Genomic DNA, 26,152 nt, shown 5'->3' on the forward strand with positions numbered 1-26,152 from the left:
ACAAACTACTACCCCGTCTAGCATATTTTCTAGGTTTAGCCCCCTGCGGCCATTTTTTTTCCATTCCTGAAGAAATGACTATAAAGTAAGAAATTTGGGTCGCATGAAAACGACATAAGCCAAACAATTAATGTTTATTTTAAAGGTCTAAAGAAAACTTTATATTTGAGAGGAATAAAACAATTAAAAAACCGCTGGGTTAAATGTATTGATGTAAAAGGAAATTAGGTTAATAAAAAAATACTATTATTAAACGATTAAAAATATTCATAAAGACACAGTTATCAAATAGCCCACGTTTTATGAACTCTACTCAACTAATTTTTATTTTTCAAATTTCAGTGCGAAGGAAATAATTGCACAGCAGTGGTAACTTCTTTTAAAATCAAATATTATTATGAAAACTAGAACCAGTTTTTAAACCTCTTCTCATTATATTTCTAGTGCAATTCAGAAAACTGTATTGCGTTTGTAAGTATTAATTTTAAGTATTAACACCGTTACAAAAATAAGTACAGAATGATCGATTATAGCTATATAAAAAGCTTTAAAGCTTTATATATAGCTATTTCTAACCACTTCGTAAAATGTTATCACTCTGCAAAATATTAATTTATTTTCTTCTATTGGAATACGACAGGACATTAATATTCGGCACCATAAAGCCTACAAATTAAAGTTGATCGGATTTCAAAATTCAAATTAATTTAAATATCTAGTAATTCTAAATTTGAATCTTTTTTTATTTTTTTTTACCATTACGTAATTTTCTATAAAAGTTTGATTTTTGTCAGTGTGTACCATAAATTATTTGACAGCAAATGAACTTTATAGATTCATCCTCTTAAAGCTTTTACGCCTATATCTGATCACCGAAATATGACGGGGCAACTATAACTAAAGTATATACGTAGAATGACCAGAATGTTTTGTAAACTAACATTAAAAATTGTATGTGTTCCAAATATTTATTTTCTTCAAAAATAATTTCCCATTGAGATCCATACAATGTTTTATGCGCCTGAACAATTTTTCAATGCACATTATTCGATTTTATTTCAATCTGCAGTATTTCCTCGTTATCTTAAAGATATAAAGCGCATCTGGCTTATAAAAACCATATCCCTATATAAGTTGTCCACTTCATTTTCATCATTCAAATTTTAAATGACCGCATTTAAACTCATTGAACTATCGGAAGAAAGTTATTTCCTAAAGCGCCTTGTCCGTTAAAGCTATTTATTATCGATTAAGTAATCCATTATATTTCATTGCACAAAATTGTTTACAAATCGGCATTTTAACTCTATTATGAAATATAAATTTAATAATGCCGTTAAAAATTTAAAAGCAATTTTAAATTTGGAATCTAATGTTCGTTAGTTTCTGAAGCGCCTGGTGGAATTATATATAAACACACACTGCAATTATTACACTCTCAATACCAAAAGACTTCTATAACATGTAAGGGCTAATTTATTCCAAGGCAATAACTTTTAATTATCATTATACAGAAAACCAAAACCGAGACCATTTGAAAATATCTATTAAAACTGTTTTAATGTTAATAGTTTTTCACCTTAATTGTTATTATTTAATCTGTAATGAATAATAAGTTCTCTTATATTGTTTTATTTGCTAAATTTGTCCTAAAAACATTTTTTCTCACATTGGTGATCAAAACATTGATTTTTTTTTCATTCTAGTGCAAAGGAATTCACTGCGATGCAAAAGTAAGTAGATGTTCACTCCATTAAATGATTGATTATTAACTTTTCATTTAGGTCATAATAAATGTACAATCGAGTAAGTTATAAATAAAATAATGAAATTTACGAATACATAAAGTAAAGTACGACATAAACTACTACTTTTCTCTTAATGCTGCATGGATAAAACGACTATTTTATTGAAACAGGATGAAAGACTTTTCCTCCTGCCATAGCGAAGCTGCATACTGATTTGATTTCACAGTAAAGAAAGATGCTGACATAGTCCAGCGGATTCGCAAGCTGAAAGGACAGTGGCCAGGCCAGGAGCCGTAACCAAGAATCGGCAAGCGCAGCAGGTCATCGGAAGCCGCTGGTTGCTGGCCGCCTCCAAGCGATCCTTTTTAAATATATGACGATGGCCTAATGTATCAGTAGACTTCGACCAGCTGCAATGATGATGATGAAAGAGCGTTACGAATGTGAATTGAAATTCACGTAAAACGTATGTAACTGTAGCAAACCTTTTTAATTCTCTCTAAAAAATTTTGCCTGACGTGTCATAGTCGAAGGCATTAGTAGCAATCACCTATGCTGAATAAATGAAGAACATAGACAGCTGGCCCAAAGAAAATGGTGACCACTCCATATAGGTAACTAAACCCACCTATATATGTGTGTGTAGTATCATATTACATCGTTCTGTTATTTATTTCATAAAAACGAATCTTAAAATAAATTTAGGTTAATTTAATTTAAATAATTGTAGCTGATTGTTATTTATCGTTTTTTTTTTCAGTGTAATGGCGTAAAATGTATTATCAGCAAAGATACATTGTTTCAGAAACCATGAAAAATCGTAACCGAAAGATAATGTACAATATTTGATAGGTAAACGATTTGAAGGAAATAAAATATCGCAAAAAACTTACGACATTATCAATAAAAAAATTACTACCGTTTCAGTTTGTCAATTTTCTAGGAAAATATTTATTTTGCTACTATTAATCTACCTACATATCACTGTGAATGATTGGGTATAGGAGTAAATGAGGTGAATGTATAGCTCATTTAATATTTTATTTAATATGTACACCCTATTCAAAAATTAATTGTTTCATAAATAATAAATAATTATTTGTATAAATAATAGTAGTATAAATATAAATAGTAAACCAATGGATATACAGATTTTTTTATTACGGCTTTTTTTTATTTCATTTATCTTAGTACATTCGGTGATAAGCTATTACTTTTACCATTCCCATCATTACATTTTAATACTCTTAAAGTATAAAACCTTTCACGGAACTACGTTACAAAAATACAGCAACATATCGACCCAGGTGAACGAAAAGGACTTAACTGACATAAGTAAATGTAATTGTTTGCCAGAGCACATCGTTACTCGCATAATCTAAAATGTAATATGTATCCAATGTAACCAATATTTAATAATTGTAATCAGCATTCATTTCTAGTATTTAAAAACAACATAAAATTAACCGTTCTTATTAGTTATTACTGCATTTTGTAATCATAAAAACATGACAATCAACGTTGCCTTGGAAAATCATAAGGTCGTTGGTAGTTAATAGTAAAGCAATGAGACTAAAATTGAAATAGTGCAGGTAGTATACACTACAAAAAAGCTATCTGGTTAAGGGTTTTCGTTACTACATTTTCATTTCCTTGCAAAGGTATGTGAAATATGATACGATAATAGGAATAAACCAAACCGTAGTTTGGCTCTCATGATCAGATCTCTTCTCAGGTTTGAGGCACCCCATTTGATACCGCTCAAGCGACCAAAGAGACACCCAAACGAGCTTTCGGACTTAGTTACTGTACAACTTTAGACAATGAGCGATCCTTTCTCGGCCATATCAAGCCCGATGAAATTATAAATGTCAATGGGAAAAGCAGCATTTGTAAGTGACAAAAAAAAGGTAAAAATTGTCTCTAGACAATCATTTACCAAATTAAATATAAAATGTAAACTCAAAATTACTTTAGATTCATGAATGACGCTAGCTGTATAAGTGAAGTGCTTATAAAGCAGTTACCAATATGTCATTTACCTATGACAGTGTTTACAGGAGTTAATATTATTGTTTGGTATCCCGATAGAATAATATATCTATTATTTCTATTCAAATTATATTATAATAATATATATTCAAAAAGTATATGTATTTATTATTAAGCCAACCGCCATGTACTTCGTTATTATATTTTGATATAATAAACGAAATCCGATCAACTTTAAATTGTCATAATAATATTTAATTTAGATATACAAAATATTACGCTTATTGTATGGGCAGTCATTGGGTAATACATATTGGTTAAATTTAAATCAATGTTAAACCCTTTGGCTTTATGATCTGCGAATCTGTGTTCTTACTGTCAATATACAGAAAATTGATTGGATACTAACCTTCATATCCGTTATACATTGCTTTGTATGCGAAATCATTAAACAAAGTTAAGGTCGAGGTCAGAAGCTCAAATATTTTAAAACATTGTCATTAATTTGTTAGATAATGTCTTTTCTAAGATCTTGCGATACATTTGTGGTTCTGCCACCATACACGAAAAATAATGAAGTTATCTTTGGTAAAAATTCGGACCGCCCTCAAAATGAAGTCCAAGAAGTCATCTTTGTAAAAGAGCGAGATCTTAAACCAAAATTAAAGGTAAAAAGATTTAAATTGATATATAACTTAATATTTATGCTATAATAGCAAAAATGATAATAATACTGAAAAAAGTTCAAGCAATTTTCCCGACTTGAAACACAAATTTAATATTATAATGAATTTTTTACTTTAAAAGTTTTAATTTTATCTAGTAACAACTATTCTTCGTTATACTTATCTTTTCAATGACCTTTTAGGACTGGACTACAGAACTAAAAAAAATATATCAAAGGCTAGAACATTTCATTTATAAATAATATAGAATCCAAATATATTGTTTAATTGTGCTTATTTTTAGCACAACTAAACAATGTATTACTATATAACCATACTTATCTATTAGATTACCTTAGTTTTATATTTAGTGCATTGATATGATAGAGCTTAGGGCTTTATAATTACAACTTAATGTACTTAATATTATTATACCCTTGTATATAATATAGTGTAGATTGTCATCCCTCACGGAATACAAAGAACCATGGTTAGGATTTCAAAAGATGCTGTATGCATTGCCGCTTCTAATCAGTCTTATTCAAAATCTAGGGAGCAGATCTATATCCTACAGTGAATGGCCTAAGATTGAAATGATCATAATGGTGTAAGAAATCTGCCTTGGTAGTGTAGTAGGCAATGCATCCCATATTGGTGTAAGATCTATTAATAATGATCAATCAAGAAATGATTAGCCCTCTCTGGCAATCTTCATTCAAAATACTAACTGCATTTAAAGATGACAGTCCCACCAAGGGTCTCGTAAACCTTTGTCTAACCCATCTAAGCTTATGGATTGCACCTATGGATATATCATGATACCGGGAAAAGCTGTAAATGTTAAGAGGAACATAGAAATTTTCCATCACAAAAAAATTCAGTTATATTTATTTTGTACATAGCTGTTCTGGATGCTAACACAGTTTATAAACAATATTATATTATCATTTTACTATAAATTTTCTTGGTTGGTAATTACAACATCATGTTGTTTACATTTGCTTATGACATCATCTAGTTATAAACAAGCAGATAACTTACTAGAAATCAATGCACAAAGTAAGTAGGTTAGGTGCATTCCCTTTGTTCTTGCCTGGGAAGACATTTGGTTTAGCAAGTAAACTGCATTATAGAGTGGCTGAAAATAACAAGTTGACTTTGTCTTTGGCGCCGGCAGAATTGCTGCTGAACAGACTTTGTTAGGCTCACAGAGTTTCAAAGTCATCTTTTGAGAAATCATTCTTGATAGTAAAAGGACACAAAAACTTGAAATTTGGCTATGTTTTAAACATATAATATTGATTATGGTTGTTGTTTTGAAACAAATATTAAATACTTTTGATTGTTGTGGTTAGTAAATAATAGTCTCAGATATTTTTTTAGTAGTTTAAAGGTAAACAAACTAACTATGGATGTTGATGTCCAAAATATTTTATTATGGTAAAGGTTTTTATATATTATTTCAGTGTACTTACATTACAATTGATGAGAGTACTGACCCAATTAACAGTGTAATACTAAGCAAGCCAGCTTGGATGTGGGGTGCTGAGATGGGTGCTAATAATAAGAATGTTGTTATTGGCAATGAAGCTGTCTGGACAAATAATAATGAAGGAGAAGGTGATGCTACACAGAAGAGATTGTTAGGAATGGATTTTGTACGGTAATAACTTTGTAAAATTGTGGTATTTCAATCAATGAGGTTATGACAGTCACTAATTGGAACCTTATTGCAATATACATGTTTTGCTGTCTTCTTTTTCATTAGTTGTAAATATTTATCTACATCTGTTTTAAAGGTTTTTCTACACTTTACTATATATTCTTTTTAAAATATATGTTGATGTAAAATTGCATACCAATTTAATTAAAATAAAAAAACTATTTTATATTTTATGGTAAAAATATAATTTGATGTCATTGCAGTATATGCAAATAATTACAGCTTTAAAGAAAATATTTATATATATAGTTTTTGTTAAGTTATGCTATAAATTATAGGTAACAAAATCTATGTGATATAATAATAATTTATATATTTTCATGATACAATTATTTATAATTTACAGGTTGGGATTGGAAAGAGGTAATTCAGCTAGGGAAGCATTGAATGTTATTACAACACTTCTAGAAAAGTATGGACAAGGAGGGCCATGCTCAGAGTTTGATGACAGTCACTTTTACCACAACTCCTTTCTGATTGCCGACCCTAAGGAGGCTTGGGTACTGGAGACTAGTGGAAAGCTTTGGGCTGCAGAGAGAATTGCCTCTGGTTTTCGAAACATTTCTAATGGATTAACAATTCGAACTAAAATTGATAAGCATTCTGATAGATTGTTTGAGAAAGCAGAGACCTTAGGTGTTTGGGATGGCAAGGTTAGTTTTCAAGGCTTATACTAGATGGAAATGGTTCTCTATTTTAGGTTGTCTAACATGGTAGAACTGATTAGATAAACCAATGAATTTTGGTAGTAGTTTCATTTTATTAGAGTAAAATCATGATTTTTTACAGAACTCACATCAAAAGTAGTGGGTATTTTATTTCACATGCTATTTGGAATTTAAATTGTATTATCATTATTTATTTACTTATCTAATAGAGACAATAAATATTTTCTTTGTTCAAAATAAAAAATATACTATCTAGTACATCAACCCTACAAACATTCATGTTTAATTTACCAGTTGAATTAATTTATAACTATTTATTATAAAGACAAGTTTTGTGACATGAGATTTTACTTTTGCTATATTAAAATAAAACATTTTTTTTTTTAAATATATTATTTGTATTGAAAAAAGTTTTTGTGATTAAAAATTGATTATGGTCATTACAAAGATATCCATCAAAACTATGCATGCAGATTGTTAATTTTTAATCAAATCACAAAATGGCAGCTTAATCATGTCTTAGTTATTCTGGATACTAATCTTCAGCTATACTAGGCACTTTCAATAGTAAAAACTTTCATTAGTTTTATTTTCATAAAAGTTTTTTTTTTTAAACTAAACCTAATCTACTCTTTTATAGGGGCAATTTGATTTTACGAATTGTTTCTCATCTGGAGGTGACGAGATGCGCCAGAATGAAGGAGCAAGACTTCTTAAAGAAGCAAGTGCTTCTTTTTGTTTTGATGTTAAAGATATGTTTAATGTGCTCCGTCACAAAGAAAGCTGCATTTGCCGTAGCTGCGATGACACGTTTCCCACTCAGGGCAGTCAGGTGAATTATGTAAAATTTTTCTTTATTGAATATATAATTAATTATGTATTATTTTAGAAATTAGCCTTTTTACCACCACGAGAGTTGGAATGTATACTTTGTGATGATTATTATTCTTGTGTAGAAGAAATATTACAGCAATTACATATGTTCAGGTTTCTTCATTATCAAATAACACCCTCAGTGTGCATTGGTTTACGGCCACACCTGATCCGAGTGTGTCCTATTTCAAACCATTTATTTTCACACCAAATGCACAGGTGTCTTCATTCACTGAGAGCCCTAATGAGGTATGTATTATTGTACTTAGTTTCATTATTTTTCGTTCATAAGTTATTTTAATTAAGTTGTTGAAGCGAGCGAATAATATGATATCTTTGTGCTAAGCGTTTCTCACTCTTTATCTTATTTTTAATGATGTACTAATAAGGTTCCTTAAAAAAAATTTTTATAATCAACATTATTTTTCAGATTTTTTCGTGTCCATGAAATTTTCGCTATAATCAGGTTATGATTAAACTATTTCTATTAAGATGGTTAACACTATATTATAACCTATTTTCAACTAAAAGAATTTTGAAGCCATTACCTCACTTTTCCTAAAAGGCCGCTATTACGAATTATTTGTGTTCAATTTCTCAAATTTTCAGCCAAAAAGAGAGCATCATTTGTACAAGCTTCATGCTCAACACATGCAGAGAGCAAACAATGAAAATATAACAAAAGTCCTCCATGAAATGGAAGATGGCTGCCTTTCTGAAATAGATGAATTCATAAGTCATTACAATGCTCAGCAATGTCCACTTGACGATTTAGATTGCTTGATGAAAAACTGCGTTGAAACTGAAGTCAAGCTGTATGGGTAATTTACTAAAAAATATATATATAAAATGACGATTCTTCAATAAGAATTTCTGTTTTAATTACTTAATGTCTTAATTATATTATGAAGTGTCTTACAGATACTTAGTTTTAGTTTTTGTTTTGTTATGTTTTTCTTTGTTATTACCGTTTATTGCAGAGAGTCAAAAAATTTACTTTAATATTTTATTTAATAAGTATGATAACTTTATACTATTTTACTTTATTAGTAAAGAGTGTAAAAGCAAAGCATCAAAAATTGTTAAAACACATATTGCTTAGGTTAATCACAATCACATCAATATTACAATCACAAATAATATGTGTTTATGTTATAATATAGTAATAATTATTAGAAATATAAAAATGCTGCAGCTTCTGAATTTTATACACAATTGTATACTTTAATTTAATATATATGTACTTACAGGTAGTGACCCATATCATATATTTCCTATAAATTACCTTAGTACCTTTAATAAAAGAAAGGTTTTATTTCTTTATTGTGTTACAGAATTCAATAAGGATTATGGAAAATTAAGATTTATGTGTGAATATTTTATTACTCAATAATTTATAAGATTTTCATATTTGCTTAAATTTAAATAATTAAGCTTCTGCACTGCACAAATTTACTAGAATGCTTCATCTATGATTTTACTGGTTGTATCATACATGCTGCGAAATAATGTGTTAATTTATGAGGCTATGTATATTTAACCATTACTTTTAATCTCCCTTTTGAATGCATTAATCATAATTTTAGTTTATTTATATACAAATCGACCTAGTGATTTATTTTTAATTAAATCGATTTTTAGCATGAATATAAAATAAATTACGTGCTAAATTTTTTTATGAGAGATCTTTAAATATAAAATATTAAGAGTGCTTTTACATTCAACAATAAAAAAAAATGATGGAAATGATATTATGCATTGAAAAATTGGCACAAGCTATGGATATATATAAATTCCAGCTTTACATGTTATATAATAATAATTATATATTAAGTAATCAAAAATATAATTGGTAATGGTAATCAAAATGTGATATGGATTGTATAAATTACAGGAAAAGAAAGTTTGGTTTAAAAATAAACCACAGTTATATTACTCAAAATATACTCTATGACTTTTGTCATTGTTGTTAAACTATTGTTATAAAAGAAATTAAAGAAAACAGAGATTGAACAGTTTAAAATATATGTATATTGTGACCTTTTATGTAATTTATGTTTAAGAGATAAAGAATCTTTTCTTACGTCAAGCACTCTCCGTTATCTCGATTATTCATAATATTTACATTGGTAATAATTTTTTTCCTTAAATGGTTTTACATAATTTCCATCATTTTAATTTAAATTATAGGGACTAGTTTGTAGTTAACAATAATTCCAGAAAGGACCCGTTTTTGTGTAGGGTCTTTATAATTATATTCTTTTTTTTTCTGTTGTCAACAGAGTTTACTGATGAGAATTACACTTCTTGTGTTACATAGATATTGTCCCGTCATTAAACTAACACTAAATCTATATTGATTAACGGTTAGAATTATTTTTAATCTCTAGAGAGGTTTTTAAGTTTTTTTATTTAGAAGTGTAGAAATAAAAAGTAGTGCATTTATGTAAACATAAACTGTAAAACTAGTTCCTCATTGGTAATCTGAATGAATAGATATTATAACTGCAAACAACTAATTGTTTATTTTGAATTCTATGGATTTGAAGTATTAAAGTAAAGAATTTGAATATTAACTTTACGTCTAAAGCGCACCGGCCAGTTTAGAATAGTAAAATTTTATATTATGATTTTTATAATATTCTTGTGCCATTTTCTGGTAAAAATTATGATATACAAGCTCTCAACTTAATTTGAAGAAAAATAATATTGTCAGTATCATTTTACTAAATTGACAAGTAATATGAAAAGATGTATAACTGAAAAATATTTTGTGAATCTAACAACTTTTGTTACTTTAAAATCCAATTGAATTTACCTTTTAATAGTTTTAAATTGTTAATGTTTTGCCATGTTCCAAAAATAAGTTTTTGGTGATTGACATAAAACAAGTAATGTTTTACTGTACATGTTATTTTTAATTATACTTTATGTTTTCGACTAGAGGTAAATGAAGACGCCTATTTACCAAAACTTGTTTTTTCTAAACAAAAATTATGTAATACTAAAAATTATAAATAGCTAAAAGACACTAATCTCTTAAAAAAATAAACCAAAGTTTGTAAAAATTTATTGTAAAACAAATTTTATGCTCTTAGTTATACTTTGTAGCTCTTCAACATAAAAATGATGATGCTAGAAAAAACGAGCCTATTATGTGTTGTTTTTAATATATTATATAAATATGTTTCAACCCATTGGTTGGTATTTTGAGGTATCCATTATGCTGTTTGTTGTTACTAATTGTATATTTATAATCAAATATGGCCTATGTGAATTAACTTATGTTTTATTTATACAATTACTACAGATCTACATATATTATGCTTTAATTATTTTATATTAGTGTATTTTATTGGATAGATTATTGACTATATTAGACATAAATTTTAAAAAGTCTGTACTTATATTATTTTGACTATATACTTAAATGACAGAATATTACATTATTTTAAATCTAATAAGGCTTAATGTAAAATGTGATTTTGTGCGGCAACCAATGGCAACTTTATATTATCTTAGTGTTAGTGTTATTAAACATTACAATTTATTATAAAAAATTGGAACTATGATTTCATTTTTAATATTTCAAGTTATCTTTGTTATTTTAATGAAATAAAATATTAAATTTAAAATGTTGTTTTATTTATCTTAAGAATTTATTTTGAACGACAATAAAATTTCATAAGACATAAATTGAAAACTTACTAAACCTCTGACTAGTACATTGAATTAAAAAAAAAATAGGAAAGCTTGGACTTCTCGAACTGCGACAGTGTTCGTTGTTTTTTTCGTGACATCGAAAGCATAACTCATCAAATCTCAAATCAAGCTTCTTGCAACTTGGTGAAGATATAGATCAAATCAGTTAAAAACACTTGTGCCAACTAGATGATGCTCGGACATACGTATGAAGTAGATGTTCTGTATGTATAGCAATTTGGAGAACAGTATTAATGAAACGGAATAAATTTTTCTTAGTAAGCTAAAAATGATATGGAGAATTCTCCATAAAAGAAATATAGTTTTTTGCTTACAAAGGTTGTGATCATTACGTAACATCACATGTTCTGATTGAATAAACAAAAATATGCTGTAGCGTACAGCACAGAAACAAACAATCTTTGATATTTTATAAATTTATAAATATTAGTTTTTATAAGTAAATACGAATTCTCTCAGTCTAATTTATTACTGTAATCGTTCTTTTACTTTAAAAATACACCCACAAACCCAAATCATCTAATCCTGTCATTATAATAGTTCACGATAGGTCTGTCATTGATTGCAAAGATTGAGTATATTCTATTGAGTCTGTTGAATGAAATTTAAAAAAATCATCATATTTTCAAAGATGTTGATGGCCACATTTACCTTCAAGTCAAATTCTTCACCGTCATAACCTAATTCTTTCAAGACTACTAAATCGTCTGAGATAATTTTAATAATAATAATGGTTGATAAATTTCAATTATTCTCAGACTCATTTCAATTATTGGAGTGATGATTATAGGTTTGATTCATGTCGTAAACGACCTAAGGTCATCCAGAACGCAATACAAAACACATAAAGAGTTGAGGGGAATTAATACAGTCTGAAATACAATAAGTATACATAAAAACCTCTCATGACTGAGTTGGTTTTTACGAAGTTACTGAAACAATTAATTCATCAATTTTCGCTGTCATTGTCGTTATCAGGTTTGTTACGTATAATTGGATACGTGCTATGTTATATCGATATGATAATTTCGCAATTATTAATTATTTATAATTGAATGCTACATCACAAATATGTGAGAAATTTTAAAGTATTAAAAATGCAGTAGTATATTACATTAGTGACATTTAATTGAAAAAGTTGTATAATTAAAAAGGTACTGTTTTCAGAAACCAAAAATACGTGAATTTTTTTGCAAGCGTTATCAGATTTTGATAACGACTCATGAATTAAACTAATTCATGTCCAGAATCATAATTTTTAAAAGTAAGCCTATATGTTTACCAATATATTAATTTAATTATTAAATAGAACAGGAAGTATCGAGAAATTTTTTCACTTATGTTGGGGGATACCGTGTTTTGTCAAATTAACCGCCACAAGCTTCAACTTTAAATAATGCCGCCTCGTAAAATTTGCTATAAGGACTTATTTAAAAAAAAAAATAATAAGAACTATTTGTTAACTATATTAGAAAACATAGAAATTATTATTTATTCAAAGTTAGATTATGCATTGATAGAAATTTGTACCGGTTTTATGAAATTTGGTAAATAGTCATAGGTACAAAACAGATGGTACTTCATGCAATGACGTATGAAAATTTAATGACAGCATTTCACAATAAACAATTTTTCGTTAACGTGATTATTAAAAGTAATAAAACATCAAACATGGTATTAAAGGTGACGTTAATGTTTTTCATTTCCTTCGTTAGCGTTTCGGTAAGTAATTAACACCTGTTTGTATAAAACTTTAATCTAGATAATAACATATGCTGTTAGTTTTATTTACTAATACGTCGATCGGCTTATACAATAAAATAAATATTTTGTTAAACTATTTAGGTTGAGATAAGAGATGAATATATCTTTTTTAAAAATAAGACTTATTTGATCTTTGAATAAAGTTGGAATACTTGACAAGTATTTCGGAAATCATAACCATTTTTAACATCAAACTTATACTAAATTTATGTTTATCGATATCATCTTCAGACCTAATCGGTATTAGTTATTATGTTAATACCATAGTGAAGAATTTGCAAAAATGTAACCATTAAAACCAGCCATTTTTATATTATTTCATAAAATTTTGATATTGTTAATTTATGAATTGAAATATTTCTGGGAAACTTTGAGTATTTAAAGATTTTACTGCAAAAGTGTTTTCACTGTATTTTATCCCATTTTTATGAAAAATGATTTTTCCTAAAGAGCCAGGCCTATGAAGACAAGCGCTGTTATTGTGTATGTCCAAGCCCCGCTGCAGTATTCAACAATTCAATAAGTAAAGACAGAAGATTTTTTACCGGTTATGTGCCACCTAATAAATGGTAACATTTACAATAGTTTTAAAACTAAAACTACATAGCTTTGCAATGTATCTTAATTTTTACAAAATTTTGCAGCAATTGTTATGAAGTTGTAATACCAAAAATGGATGAAAAGAATATAGGTCATGCCCTGGAATTTTGTCTCCGCTGTGAATGCAAGTATGAAACTAGGAATACTACCACTATTATGGCAAGCATATATTATCATATTGATGTTGATCAGCCATTAAATTTTATAGCCATAAAGTACACATTCTTTTGTTTAAAATCTTTAATATTAATATTTCTGAAGATAAGTTTTATAATAATACTTTATTGTATTTTATTTTACAATGAAAACAAATTGTATAACTGAAATCAATTGATAAATATTGTACAAACAACTTTTTCCATTTATATGAGTCTTTCTCGAGAATATTCTTCCTATAAATGCAAAATTTACACATTCATATACTTTGCCAATGATGTCTGGATTTTTTAAAGTTATTGCACTTTACTAATTATTGTTATGAATTTTGATAGATGTAAAATTTTCAGGTGGTGGTGATATTGTTATTGTGGATTTTAACATTATTGATGATATATTTAGTCTTTTTATTGTGTTTAGATCCTTTAATTTACAAGCGACAGACAAAGGAGTACATGGAATCTGGTTCAGAAGAAGTGAGTATGAATAAGTAGTAACTCATATTTAAAAAAATAACATTGTTTCTAATTAGTATTCTAAAATGTGTTGGATATTTTCAATTGCAAAAATTCACTTGTTTAGTTTTTCTGAAGAGCAATATATTATCTATGACAGGAAACAAGTGTGAGTAATTTTAATGTTTTGCATATAAGTTATATGATTTTATATCCAAACATCAACCATTAATTTGTTGAACACTATATAAGTAGTTATGTTTCATCTAGGGAAAGAATTTGCTTCAAAAGAGTGAAGAGGAAGAAGAGTGAAATTTTATGCAACTATGAATTGCAGTTTGATCACTTGCAAATCATGCTTGAAAAAGGAAAGCGGGAAAACAGGGAGAAGTGAGCTTTACATGTTGGAAATATTAAAATAATATTCATTAATCAATTCAGTTTATTTATTCATTAAATAATTCAGCAAATAAACAATTCTTTTATTATATGCAATAATAATTTGAATACCATATAATGATTAAATGATATGATTATTTAATAAAAAGTGTGCACACACGCAATTGTTAATCCTAAATATAAAATTTGTACCTAATATCCATATTCACAGAGTGACTACAATTTTTTTTAAGACACACAGTATATACTTCTAAAAATTTCTATAAGCAAAAATTAAGGCAGCCACTACAAGCTATCAAATTGCAATATAAATATATGTATTGAAGATAGCCTTAGGTATTAAATTTATGGTATTTCTAAACTAGTGGGAATATATGCATTACATGAGAATATAGGTGTGAAATATAAATTGTCTTGTTCTTAATATATTATTACTTATGTATAATATAATAATGTTGTCATTATACTTGATTCTACATTCATGTTTTTATTATTATAAAACCTGATAATATAAATATAAATAAATATAAACTTAATAATAAATTTCATTACTTCATAATATATTTAATTTTATTATATCTTTATTCATTCCATTATACTATTTCATTTTTAATATTTATGGTTTATTTTCTTTTATTACACAATTTATATTAAGAAAGAGAAGGTAGGTATTTCATTAATCCCTACATCATATTAATTGTTATATTTTGTGAAGATAACAAGCAGAATGTAAATGCACAGTAATTTGTGCAAGTCACTTTCTAGTACCAAAACAGATTTAACAGAGTAATAGAAAATAAATACATACATTTTGTTTACTTTACTTCATAAAGTTGTTAAAAAGAAATGAATATGACAAGATAAATTACAAATAAAGCCATAATTAGTGAAAATAATAATAAGTAGTAGCTGTTAATAGTAATATATGATATAATGGTTAGACTCTAAATATCTATAAGCAGAAACAATTTTTGCAGCTGCATATATAATGTTTAAAGTTGATAAATATATTTCCCCCAAGAATAATACATTCCAAAAAAATTTTAAGCAGTTATTAAATTTAAAATTGCATCATTACCATATAAATTGTAAGGAAAATTGTAATGTTAATGTCCATAAAGTTAGACTTTTCTAACATTGATTTAAATATTCATTTTTTTATTTCCAATCAGCTTATTGCATTTTAGATTTGCATTAAGTTTTTGTGTAAAAGTGAAAGTCATGCATGGAAGAGATTATAATATTAAATTACGTAAATATTGTTATTATTTTTAAAATAATACTTTAATAATATTGAAACATTCTGTCGACGAACTTTTTCGTTATATTTTATAATGTTAGTGCTTTTAATATTGGCTTTTTCAGATTCGTCTGAGATTTAAGTTTGAACTGTACTTGATTTTAACATTAATTTTTTGATGATTGTTTACCGATAGTTTAATAAATTGTGACTATAATATAAATATAAAACTGGATTAATTTTAATTCATACAATTTTCTAAACATCATTTAAGTTCTTAATTTCTTAGATTCCAATTGTTATTATCATCGAATGTTTACTTTTTGATGTTTATTTTACGTTCACTACTGTTTTTACGACATCGTCAATATCTAATATACATAACATAGAGCATTACAAAGAGAATCATTTCAAAAAATTTAGACAAATCAGAATGTGCAACTGGTCTGCCATATGCAACTATATTTACGTATTATTTTGTTTTTTTTTCTTCTCTCCATTGTTAACAAGAGATATTGTCTGTGCAGTATCCATATATTACAAGGTGTCATAAACAAGAAGTGTTTTCTTAACGCGGTTACATTTTACTGTTTTTGTTCCTAAATATATAAGATAATTTAACACATAAAGAGTGATTTATATCTGAGATTAAAATTGTAATATCAAATAATTCTTTCATTAAACATTCTCAGATAGTGAAAGGCAGTTCTTACTCTAAATCCCTAAAATGACTACCATCTTAAAGAATGTATAAAGGACAATTATCAGTGTTATCAGAATCAGGATTACAAAATTTACCATATAAATATCTTTCAAAAGAATTTTGATATTGCCTTATGAGACAGTTTAACACCAAATTTTTTTCTATTCTTTTTAGGCATAATGAATTTTTTACAAGAGGTATATCATTGTAAATTTATTATAAATTACATATTGGCTATAAAATGTTTGATGAAGTTTTATTCTTTTAATTGCCGTTGTTTAAAAATTGTGTACCAACTAGCATCAATCAAGCACTCATTTGCACTGAGATAATATTTTAACAATATTTATTTCTTACGAAAATAATTAAATAATATCCGTGTATTTTATAATAAAGCAACTTATGACATTTTGTAAAAAAAAACATTTGGTGCAAAAATTTCTCATCAGGCAATATTAACACATTTAGTACAAACTATTATAGTATTGCTTCATATTTAGTTTTTTTATATAATAAGGCAATAAGGCAACATATTTTTGATAAAGTACAATAAGTTACATAAGGATACGCCTTGGCACTTTGCCTAATTTTTTTTAAGGATAAGATTAGTGTTCACTACTTCAAATCTAAGTTAATAAAAGGCAATCTATTAGGGGATTATTAAAATATTGAATAAAGGTATTATTAATTGCAAAAAAATTGACTGATTTTACCTTTTTAGCTGATAGTTATAATATTGAAATATCGAAAAGAAACAGAATGTAATATGAGAAATACATAAAAAAGTTATAATATTGGGATATAAAATGTATAATTAAAGGACAACATTTTAAATGAGTTCATATGAAAGTAAGTTAACCTGCAAAAATTACGTTGCCAAATTTACAATTACATTTTTAACTCTAGCTCGAAATATTCCACTAAAACGTTGCAAAAAATATATTATTCATTAATTTTGTAATCGCGCAAAAAACGCCACATTTTTAAAAAAATCATTCAATGCAAGAAGTCAATTTTAGAAGTCTTAAAAATGACGTACATTGTAAAGAGCTACCAAAAACAACGTCAACATATCTTCATCAATTATTAGTAGAGACAATAAGTGTAATGATATTTAGAATACATGCTTGCTATATATATATATATATATATATATACACACATGATATATAGCATCTACTATAATATGATATATGTATGATGGTTAATGTATTGTCAAGTATTTTCTGACAGATACTATTCCTAGTGCTATTACGAGTCCCGATGCAAAATAGTTCTTCTAATTGAAAGCAAAGGCGACACTACTAAGTGGTAGACGAACTATTTTGCGTGAGGGCCAATGGTAGACGAACACTTTTGCGACATGTGTTTTAGTATATTTTTTTATTTATTAATATTATGTAAGGTCTTGAAAGATTTTGAGATACGTTAAAAGAAACTTTCGAATGTTACTCAAATTGTGGTTAACTTTCTTCTTAACTTTCTTGATTACTTTACCCAAATACCCTTCACATTATTTCATATTATCATATTTTTATACTTTTAGGAACTATTTTGCCTCGGGGCTCGTAGTAAGTGAAAAAGTGTTATTAGTGGTGACATGCAGGAAATATCTGGAACTTTGAGTAAATTTATAGGGCATTTGAAACTGCGGAACGCTATAGAATTCATACTGCAGCTTTGGTAGCTAGTTAAGCATGGTGTGTCTGTCATAGATGTTTCGTCGCTGTTCTCGCACCTGCCTCTTCCATTTGTCCTGTTGATGGGTTACGCGATTAAGAACATTTCCTCCTACCCCGAGTTGATGTGATGGTGCACCTGTAGTACTCTCATCCTGAAAATTTTCATTGTAAATATGTTCATTTTCATAGATACTCATCAAATAATAAACACAAATTTATAATAACAAGAAAAATAGTAGAATGGACAGTCTTATCACTCAAGGAAATTTCTTACAGACAAGTATGCTATATAAATATAATATGAAAATATATTAGAAGGACAAGTAGTGTCAACATGTACATAATTTTTTTAATAAATTACAGATTTATAACATCATTTACTGTCACACATTAATAATAAATATAAAACGTAACTAGATAATGGACAATAATATGTATATTATCTATAATAATTTTGGAAATTAACGAAGTGCCTTCAACAAGGTACAATAAGTTAAAGACATGTATTTAAAGGTCTCCATGTGAACTGATATATTTAACCGCCTCAGTTACCCGTAACCATAAAGTTTACAATGTTTATAAATCTGTTCTTAATTGTAAATATAATAAAAATAAAAATGTATGTAATGCAAATATAATAAAAATAAAAAAAAACATTACTTACATCCTCATTGGTGTGTTCTTGGTAAGAAGCTTTAGCGCGTTTGTTAATGAGTGGATCCAGGCAGATGAGGAATCCCATATAGACAACAAGAAGTGTTATCATCCAAATAACGATTATTACCACCACCTGTAATAAGAACGAAAAACTGTAAGTATCGTAAAATCAAGCCTATCTCCAAAAAATTGTTTAACTGTTTAATATAGCCGTTTAATTACACAATATAAATACAACAAATTCTACTGTAAAATAAATTCATTTAATATCTAAGCATATCATATATATCAGATACCATAGTATCAAGTATATATATATGAGAGAGTATAACACATAATTTCTAGCTGTTTCCATTTTGTGATTAAATTATTTATCACTTATTTTAAAAAGGTGTTGCTTAACATGCGTCTTGATTTAAATATTTCATATTGCCTTCTACTTTCGAAAAACCATTTCATATTTCATGATATGTGGTAATGGACAATAAATGAACAAAATTTTAACAATATACATTACTGTACTTAAAAAAAGTAGATAATGTAGTTTATACACATATAATTAAATTTGAAACACCTTATTTTTTCCATACTATATTTAATCTAAGAGTTATTACTCGCCTTGATTATAGTGGTATTTCTACTCTCATACTTGCATTCACAGCGAGGGCAGTACTCTTGCTCGCGTCCTTTTATTATTTCTCCCACCCGAGGCAGTATTACACCATCGCAATCACTATAAAAATTACATTTAGACATAAATACACTTTTGCCAATAAGATGACTTAGACTTAACTTCTGATCTTTCCTTGGTTTCACCCTGCAGGAGCCAGGTTCATCACCTTTATAATGAGAGGGACCGGGTACAGTACTTAGGGCTGACAAACCACATAGTAGGTTTTCAAAGGATTGTTTATGGCATTCCCCTCCACCTTCCAGACTCCTCTCTCGCTACATAAACAAATGTTAAAATATCGTAACATTGCTGCTTGGAAGCCCATTCCAGAAATGAGCAGATGGTTGCTCTTGACAGGTTCAAATCTTTCAGCAGGTTACAAAGAGATTAAAAACTTCCTACTTCCTCCATATTTCTTATAATGAATTTATTTCTAGTTATTTCATTGACTAGGTTGTAGTAATTGTTCACCTCTGTTATGTTTCCCAGGTAACAGTAACCTCTATTAGTACTATACATTTCAGTGTTCTTGAAAGTAGGAATAAGTATAATTCAGAGTGTCATTGATTAAGAGAGATTCTGTATCATTTCTTCAACATTTTCAATTAAGAGCTGCATCTGGGACTGAATAAAGCTTTTTTATTTTTGACCCTTCTTTCACATAATTGGGGCTTTTGTTAATTGTGACTATTTTTTGCTCTTACTACTGACAAACTAACCGTTGTGTATGTATCCAAAACTCTATTGTGAGTAGTAATCTCTGTCTGGGAGTGTCTTACACCCTGCCAGCAAGTGTTAATAGTTGTTAAGTTGTATCAATCTGCTCTCCACACATATAACAAGTTTTTTTTTAGCATGTTTACACCATCTTGCTAGATTGCTTTGATCTGGAAGGATCATTTGAAATGCATTTAAGTAAAATTTAGTAATTTTTGAAATTGGTGCACCAAACTTACACATGGTTATAATTTGTTTTGTATTTTTAATGAGTTTGCAAATTTTGTCTACAAACTTCTCATTAAGAGCGAAATATAAAAGATAGTGAAGAAATCGAATAAAATAGCCATTTTTTTATTTAATTTCTTATTAATTAAACCTTTATGTAAGCATTTTAGGGTAAAATCATTGAACCAAAATTCTTTAAGTTAAGTTTGCTAAATGTGTTTGAACTTTCTCATCATTACCTTAAATATATTAATATAAAATTTAATATAGGCATAATATTTATTAACAACTAACTATAGGGTGGCCTCAATAAATGTTAAATTGTGAAATATAGATAATAACCTTGCATTTCTTTGACAAATAGAACTTTTATTATTTTTCTAACCAACTCTAAGCAATTTTTGCAAGAGTCCCAACGACTGGCTCACACAGCTGTCTGATCTGATTATTTGTTTTTGACTCATGTGTGTATTACACTACAAAAAGTTCCTTTCATCATTATATTGCAGTAATAACTGGCATGTTAATAATTAATTTGTAATTAAAAAAAAAAACAAAGTGATCAAAACAGCCCAGCAGATTAGATTAGAAGTAGCATTGGGTGATCTAAATAGCACACAGACCAGATAGTTGATGGGTCCTAAAGGTTTTGAAGTGAAAACCATAGACCTGCATGCTAAGTCTAGGCAAGCATAGCATAGGATGTCAACCCACACATTGCACCAGATGATTGTTGCTAAAGTCATTGGAAAATGCTAGATGCAGATCTATGGAGTGGCCTAGCAGACATCCTTTGGCTTAAATGATGATGATTTGAGATAATAGTAGAAATTATATAAAATTTTACCATTTGTTTGGTGGAACATTTCCAATATAGAGTTTGCGGTCTGATCCAGCTGTATTATTTAGAACTGCAGCTGGACTAGGACACACACACATGCATCGTTTATCTTCATATAACTGACCCTGTTATGAAAATTTAAACACAATCAATTACATTGTAATCTCTACATTTATAAAAATTATGCTTGGTCACTCTATAACTTGGGAATGACTTTACCAATGTTGTTCATCTATTTTTTACAAATTCCTTAATACCAGAACGAATTTTGAAATAATTAAGAGGGATAAAGGTATTATCTACATATAAAAATTATAAATTACAATTACTAAAAAAGTTCATATTTGTAATTTTATTAATTAAATCCCAACGGGGAGTGGTGGAGTATTTGTGCTATCAATTTTGTAAATCCACGTGTTTCACATGTTCATTTGTACATCAGTTATTTATATAAATTATGAAATTTATTTAATAAAAATGTTAATTTTAAAACAATTTTTTCTTTGATCTATTGAGTTACAAACTTATTATTATTATTCATAGCTAAGGCAGCATAATGCCTATGTGGCAGCCAATTTCTTATAAATTGATTTCATGCTAATTAGTCATTAATTGGTGACTTAACATTATTTTCAATTATTTTTTCCAACAGATCACCTGACCAAGCTTTAGATTATTTTGATGAAAGGTTTTTGTAACAATCAGGTGTATGGAAGTTAAATTAACAAAAACATACATGTAATATTAAGCATTTAAACCTGAAAATCATAGATTATGACAATACAGTTTCTCTAATGATGAGTAAGGGTCTTAATCGAAATTAAATATTCATTGTTATATTATGAACATGTCAACAATTTTTTACCAAATAAAGTAAAATTAAAGTTTAAATTGTACTTTAAAATAAACAACAGTTTTGTTTAATAAAAGTCTACAGGGTAATCTTTTGTACTGTGACTTGTACTTCATCTCTTTCCTGTGTGTCAATAATAGCATTCAATTTACTCTTCTATTCTATGCATCTAAGTATATACTTTTGTACTGTACTTGTTTGTCACGAGGAGATCGTTTATTTGTTTAGCAATAAAGACACAAAGTATTTAAGTAAGGCTTGCTGCGTAATTATCATTAAAAACCGTAAATTACGCATACACTTTTGTTAAGCTTTATTCAAACTATATACTTACAGAGGCAAAAAATATACACGTGAACAAAAATGTACAAATCACAAATTTACAATACATCATAAATATTTTTATAAAAATGTAAATGCACACTTAATTATTGCTATAATCAGGTACGTGGATAATTTAATTTGGAGAATACTATCTCCTTTCTTGTACATCGATAGGTTCTGACACTTGAGGTTGACAAGTTACATTTTATGAATTTGCAATGTGGCTGAGGTTTTCGCCCTAAAAAACTATTTATTTTATTGTTAGCAATCAGGGACTTCATCATAATATAAGTAATTGTAGTTAAATTTTCATTTAATTAATTTGTCATGATCTGCTTTCTTTTGAATTTTAATTAAACTGGAAAATTTATCTCTTTGTTATATTTTCTTTGTTTATATTCTTTCTAGTACGATGAACACTTTTGATTTTTTATAATTTCTACTGAATAATTTAAATTAAATGAGGTGCCACATTGAAAAGTATTTATCAACATAGAAAATATGATATAATTTCTAAAGATATTTTGGAAATCTATTAAATATGTTGGCCAATTTTAGTTTTTTTAAAGAAGTGAAGAAGAGAGAAGATATTTTGACTTTTTTATTTTAATAAAAAAATGTCATACAAATAAATTGTAATGTTATGTAACATAAACACAGGATTTAACATTAATATTTGTTGTAATTGTATTCATACGCCTTAAGTTTTTAGTTTAGTTCAAATTATTTTTTTCCTTTTTTAGACTGATCTACTAAATCATATGAGTTTACAGCATTATTTATGAAATCACTTATAAATTTATATCATTTTCATATGTCTTCAGTCGACATGTTGTGTGGAATATAATGTTTTTTTTATTAATATTTAATATAACTATCACGTATTTACTGTATAAGTGCTGCATTAGAACATTACTGTTTAAATGAAATGAATTTATCTTTATCAATAAAAAAAATATAATACGACAACCTGTATCACGTTTTATCTTAACACACTATAATATTTTTTTTTAAATATTAGCACTTCGTCCAAAGGAACAAAATTCTGTTAAAAATTTTTTTTATTTATATTAATGAATGAATGTACGTCATCACTATATAAAACTTCAATCATGCACTTAAATTAGTTATTGATCGGTAGATCAATTGTATGGAGTATTAATTATAAGTAATATTTCAATAAAAAACGCAACGAACACAATAAGCACTAATATCAACTTAAATTTTTACCAATATAAGTAGTGTTTTTAATATAAGGAGTTTCTACAATTTCATTTTCAATTATGAAATATTAAACAATATTTCCATTTTTAAAGTGATTGCGTTTTGGCATAAAAACTTTACTAACGTAATAAATATTATATTAAATTTTACTTTTTAAGAATATTTAATGAAACTAAATCGCCTGATAAGATTATAATATAACAAACATTAAATTTATAATTTTTTCGATATTGTTTTATTACAAAACTATAGTAACAATGCTTTTACAAGGAATAAATAGAAAAGCGTTTGTTGCCAAACAGTTTTTGGAAGCGTTAATAATAAAGCGAGTATTGTAAATTCACACAAAATATCACCAACACTGTTTCTTACAGAAATAAAACTTTCCTATAAGCCTGTTTACAGGTTCTGCTTATTTACTATTTATGTATTGTAAACACTATACAAAGGAAGTAGCCACACAGAAGGCAGACCGCTGCTATTCAAACTTGGGGTCGTGCTCGGAAATATGACAATGCTTCGGTATACGCCGATGTGAGCGCACCTTTAGGTACAGCTAGTAGAGCGCTAAAATGTTTTCAAGTCTTAGACTTTTAAAAGAATTTAAAGGAAAATTATTTACATTTTGAAATATTTACGCCTTACTTCAGATGTCAATAAATATTAATAAAAACTATTACGTAATATAATTAAAAAGGATCACCTGCTATTTTTGGTTGCCAATTCCGACGATTTAATTTCGTCAACTATTTTATAAAGGTAAACTTAGTTCAGTTCATTGATTATTGTATAAAAATTATTGTGGCGATCATTATTTTTTTTACGTTTCGAAATAATTTGTAAGCTAAAAACGTTAGCAATCATACATACAAAATATCATCAATTGTATAAATCATTATTGTTTTTATTATTGATTAGTAGACACAGAACATTATTTTTAAGTCCTATGTCCGTATTGAAAATAGCATAAAAATAAAGTGTTATTAGCTTTATAAAATATTGCTATCTTAAACGAAAACCTTTTCAATTAAAAAGGCTAAGAGAGTAAAGATTGCATGAATACTGATTGGAGAAAAATGTCATTAGATTTTTAAACCATTCACTTCGAAAGATTAACATGATATTCAAAATAAAGAGCAAAAGTAATGCAGCATTGTAGCGCTCGTGCCAACCGTTATTGTTCCCAATGGGGCGGGCGCGCGAAATTCAACGCAAAGACTACCTACCTACACCTCCAAAGTTTATTGCGCACAAATTGTATGCATTATTTATTTAATTTAAAAGCGAAGAAACCCGAGCGCGATCATACAGCTCTACGCCGAAATGAGAACGCGAAAGAATGCGAAATATAAATAAGTACTCAGACAGGAGTATAAAGGTGAAAGTACATTTTTCTGTATGATAAAGCTAGGAAGCGGCTTATTTTACATAGCTGAAATGGAAAATACTTACATTTGATTACCATTATTGGAACACCTTTATTTTTCGTTCGTAAGTTTTGTGTTAGGTATACGGAAAACTTTTACAAAAACTGTTCTGATTTATCTAGTATCCTCTTTTACCTGACTCTAAAATAATTGCAAATAATAATATGAAAATTGTAGGTAAAAGCTAATTAGCTAAAGGATGACGCTTGAGCTAATTACCATCATCATTCTAGGTGTAAGACGTGCTGTACTGGGCATAGGTCTCGCCCATTGATTATTATAGAAACCATTTGGAAGCGGCCTGCATTCAGCGACTTTAACAAGGTCGTCTGTCCTTGTAGGAATATATAATGCGTTGCGTTTCACTTATTGATTAAAGTCATAATAATAAACGACTTTTTCCAAAAATAAGTTTTCCATTTCGTACAATGCAATACTTTAATGTGATTATTTTTTTGATTAGTCATTCAAATGGTTGATGGTGTACGATAATCCTTTTGATTATATTCTGTCATGGCTTTATATGGTTTAGTCGATGTCTAATGTTTCACAGCTGTAGATAAGTGTTGTAATTCACGCAATTGCTTGTATGGATATAGAAGTGTTATTTTTACAATTTTTAAGCATATTTTTTTGTTCTCTTTACGACGATCGTCCAAGTGTCGTTCGTTCAAAAAAATTTTTGGTAATGTTCGAGCCGTTCGCTACTTTTGTGCTTATGTTTTCTTTTTAGTTTTTCACGTCAAACAGACGCCTTGTTAAAGGTGATATTTTGAGATAATTGTTATAATAATCATGTTATACTCAACTTTGATTT

At 27.8% G+C, this 26,152-nt stretch overlaps 3 protein-coding genes and 1 long non-coding RNA gene across 4 annotated transcripts; 3 read left to right on the plus strand and 1 right to left on the minus strand.

Moving 5' to 3' along the window:
* Nucleotides 1–461: 461 nt before the first annotated feature.
* Nucleotides 462–2,570, plus strand: LOC137932566 (uncharacterized). The gene is made up of 3 exons (XR_011109093.1): nucleotides 462–471; nucleotides 1,707–1,733; nucleotides 2,509–2,570. It is a non-coding gene; the product is annotated as an uncharacterized lncRNA (long non-coding RNA).
* A 1,626-nt stretch (nucleotides 2,571–4,196) lies between these two features.
* LOC137919539 (secernin-3) lies at nucleotides 4,197–8,718 on the plus strand. Its single transcript, XM_068762637.1, has 6 exons — nucleotides 4,197–4,408; nucleotides 5,872–6,068; nucleotides 6,475–6,781; nucleotides 7,437–7,628; nucleotides 7,784–7,918; nucleotides 8,279–8,718. Exons 1-6 carry the CDS (start codon nucleotides 4,256–4,258, stop codon nucleotides 8,492–8,494), a joined length of 1,200 nt encoding a protein of 399 aa, XP_068618738.1. The 5' UTR covers nucleotides 4,197–4,255; the 3' UTR covers nucleotides 8,495–8,718.
* Nucleotides 8,719–12,994: 4,276 nt separating this feature from the next.
* On the plus strand, nucleotides 12,995–14,832 carry LOC137918687 (proton-transporting V-type ATPase complex assembly regulator TMEM9-like). The gene is made up of 5 exons (XM_068761601.1): nucleotides 12,995–13,114; nucleotides 13,607–13,725; nucleotides 13,801–13,915; nucleotides 14,263–14,388; nucleotides 14,638–14,832. The coding sequence occupies exons 1-5, from the start codon at nucleotides 12,998–13,000 to the stop codon at nucleotides 14,677–14,679; spliced, it is 519 nt and encodes a 172-aa protein (XP_068617702.1). The 5' UTR covers nucleotides 12,995–12,997; the 3' UTR covers nucleotides 14,680–14,832.
* Nucleotides 14,798–22,848, minus strand: LOC137918611 (uncharacterized protein CG1161-like). The gene is made up of 5 exons (XM_068761475.1): nucleotides 22,695–22,848; nucleotides 21,514–21,632; nucleotides 19,667–19,781; nucleotides 19,056–19,181; nucleotides 14,798–18,543 (listed from the first exon to the last, which is right to left on the minus strand). The coding sequence occupies exons 1-5, from the start codon at nucleotides 22,752–22,754 to the stop codon at nucleotides 18,397–18,399; spliced, it is 567 nt and encodes a 188-aa protein (XP_068617576.1). The 5' UTR covers nucleotides 22,755–22,848; the 3' UTR covers nucleotides 14,798–18,396.
* Nucleotides 22,849–26,152: the final 3,304 nt, after the last annotated feature.

This window comes from Battus philenor, unplaced genomic scaffold (assembly GCF_028537555.1).
Source record: "Battus philenor isolate CCGP_79_NKW_IND1 unplaced genomic scaffold, ilBatPhil1.0.hap1 SCAF_1, whole genome shotgun sequence".
NCBI lineage: Eukaryota > Metazoa > Arthropoda > Insecta > Lepidoptera > Papilionidae > Battus > Battus philenor.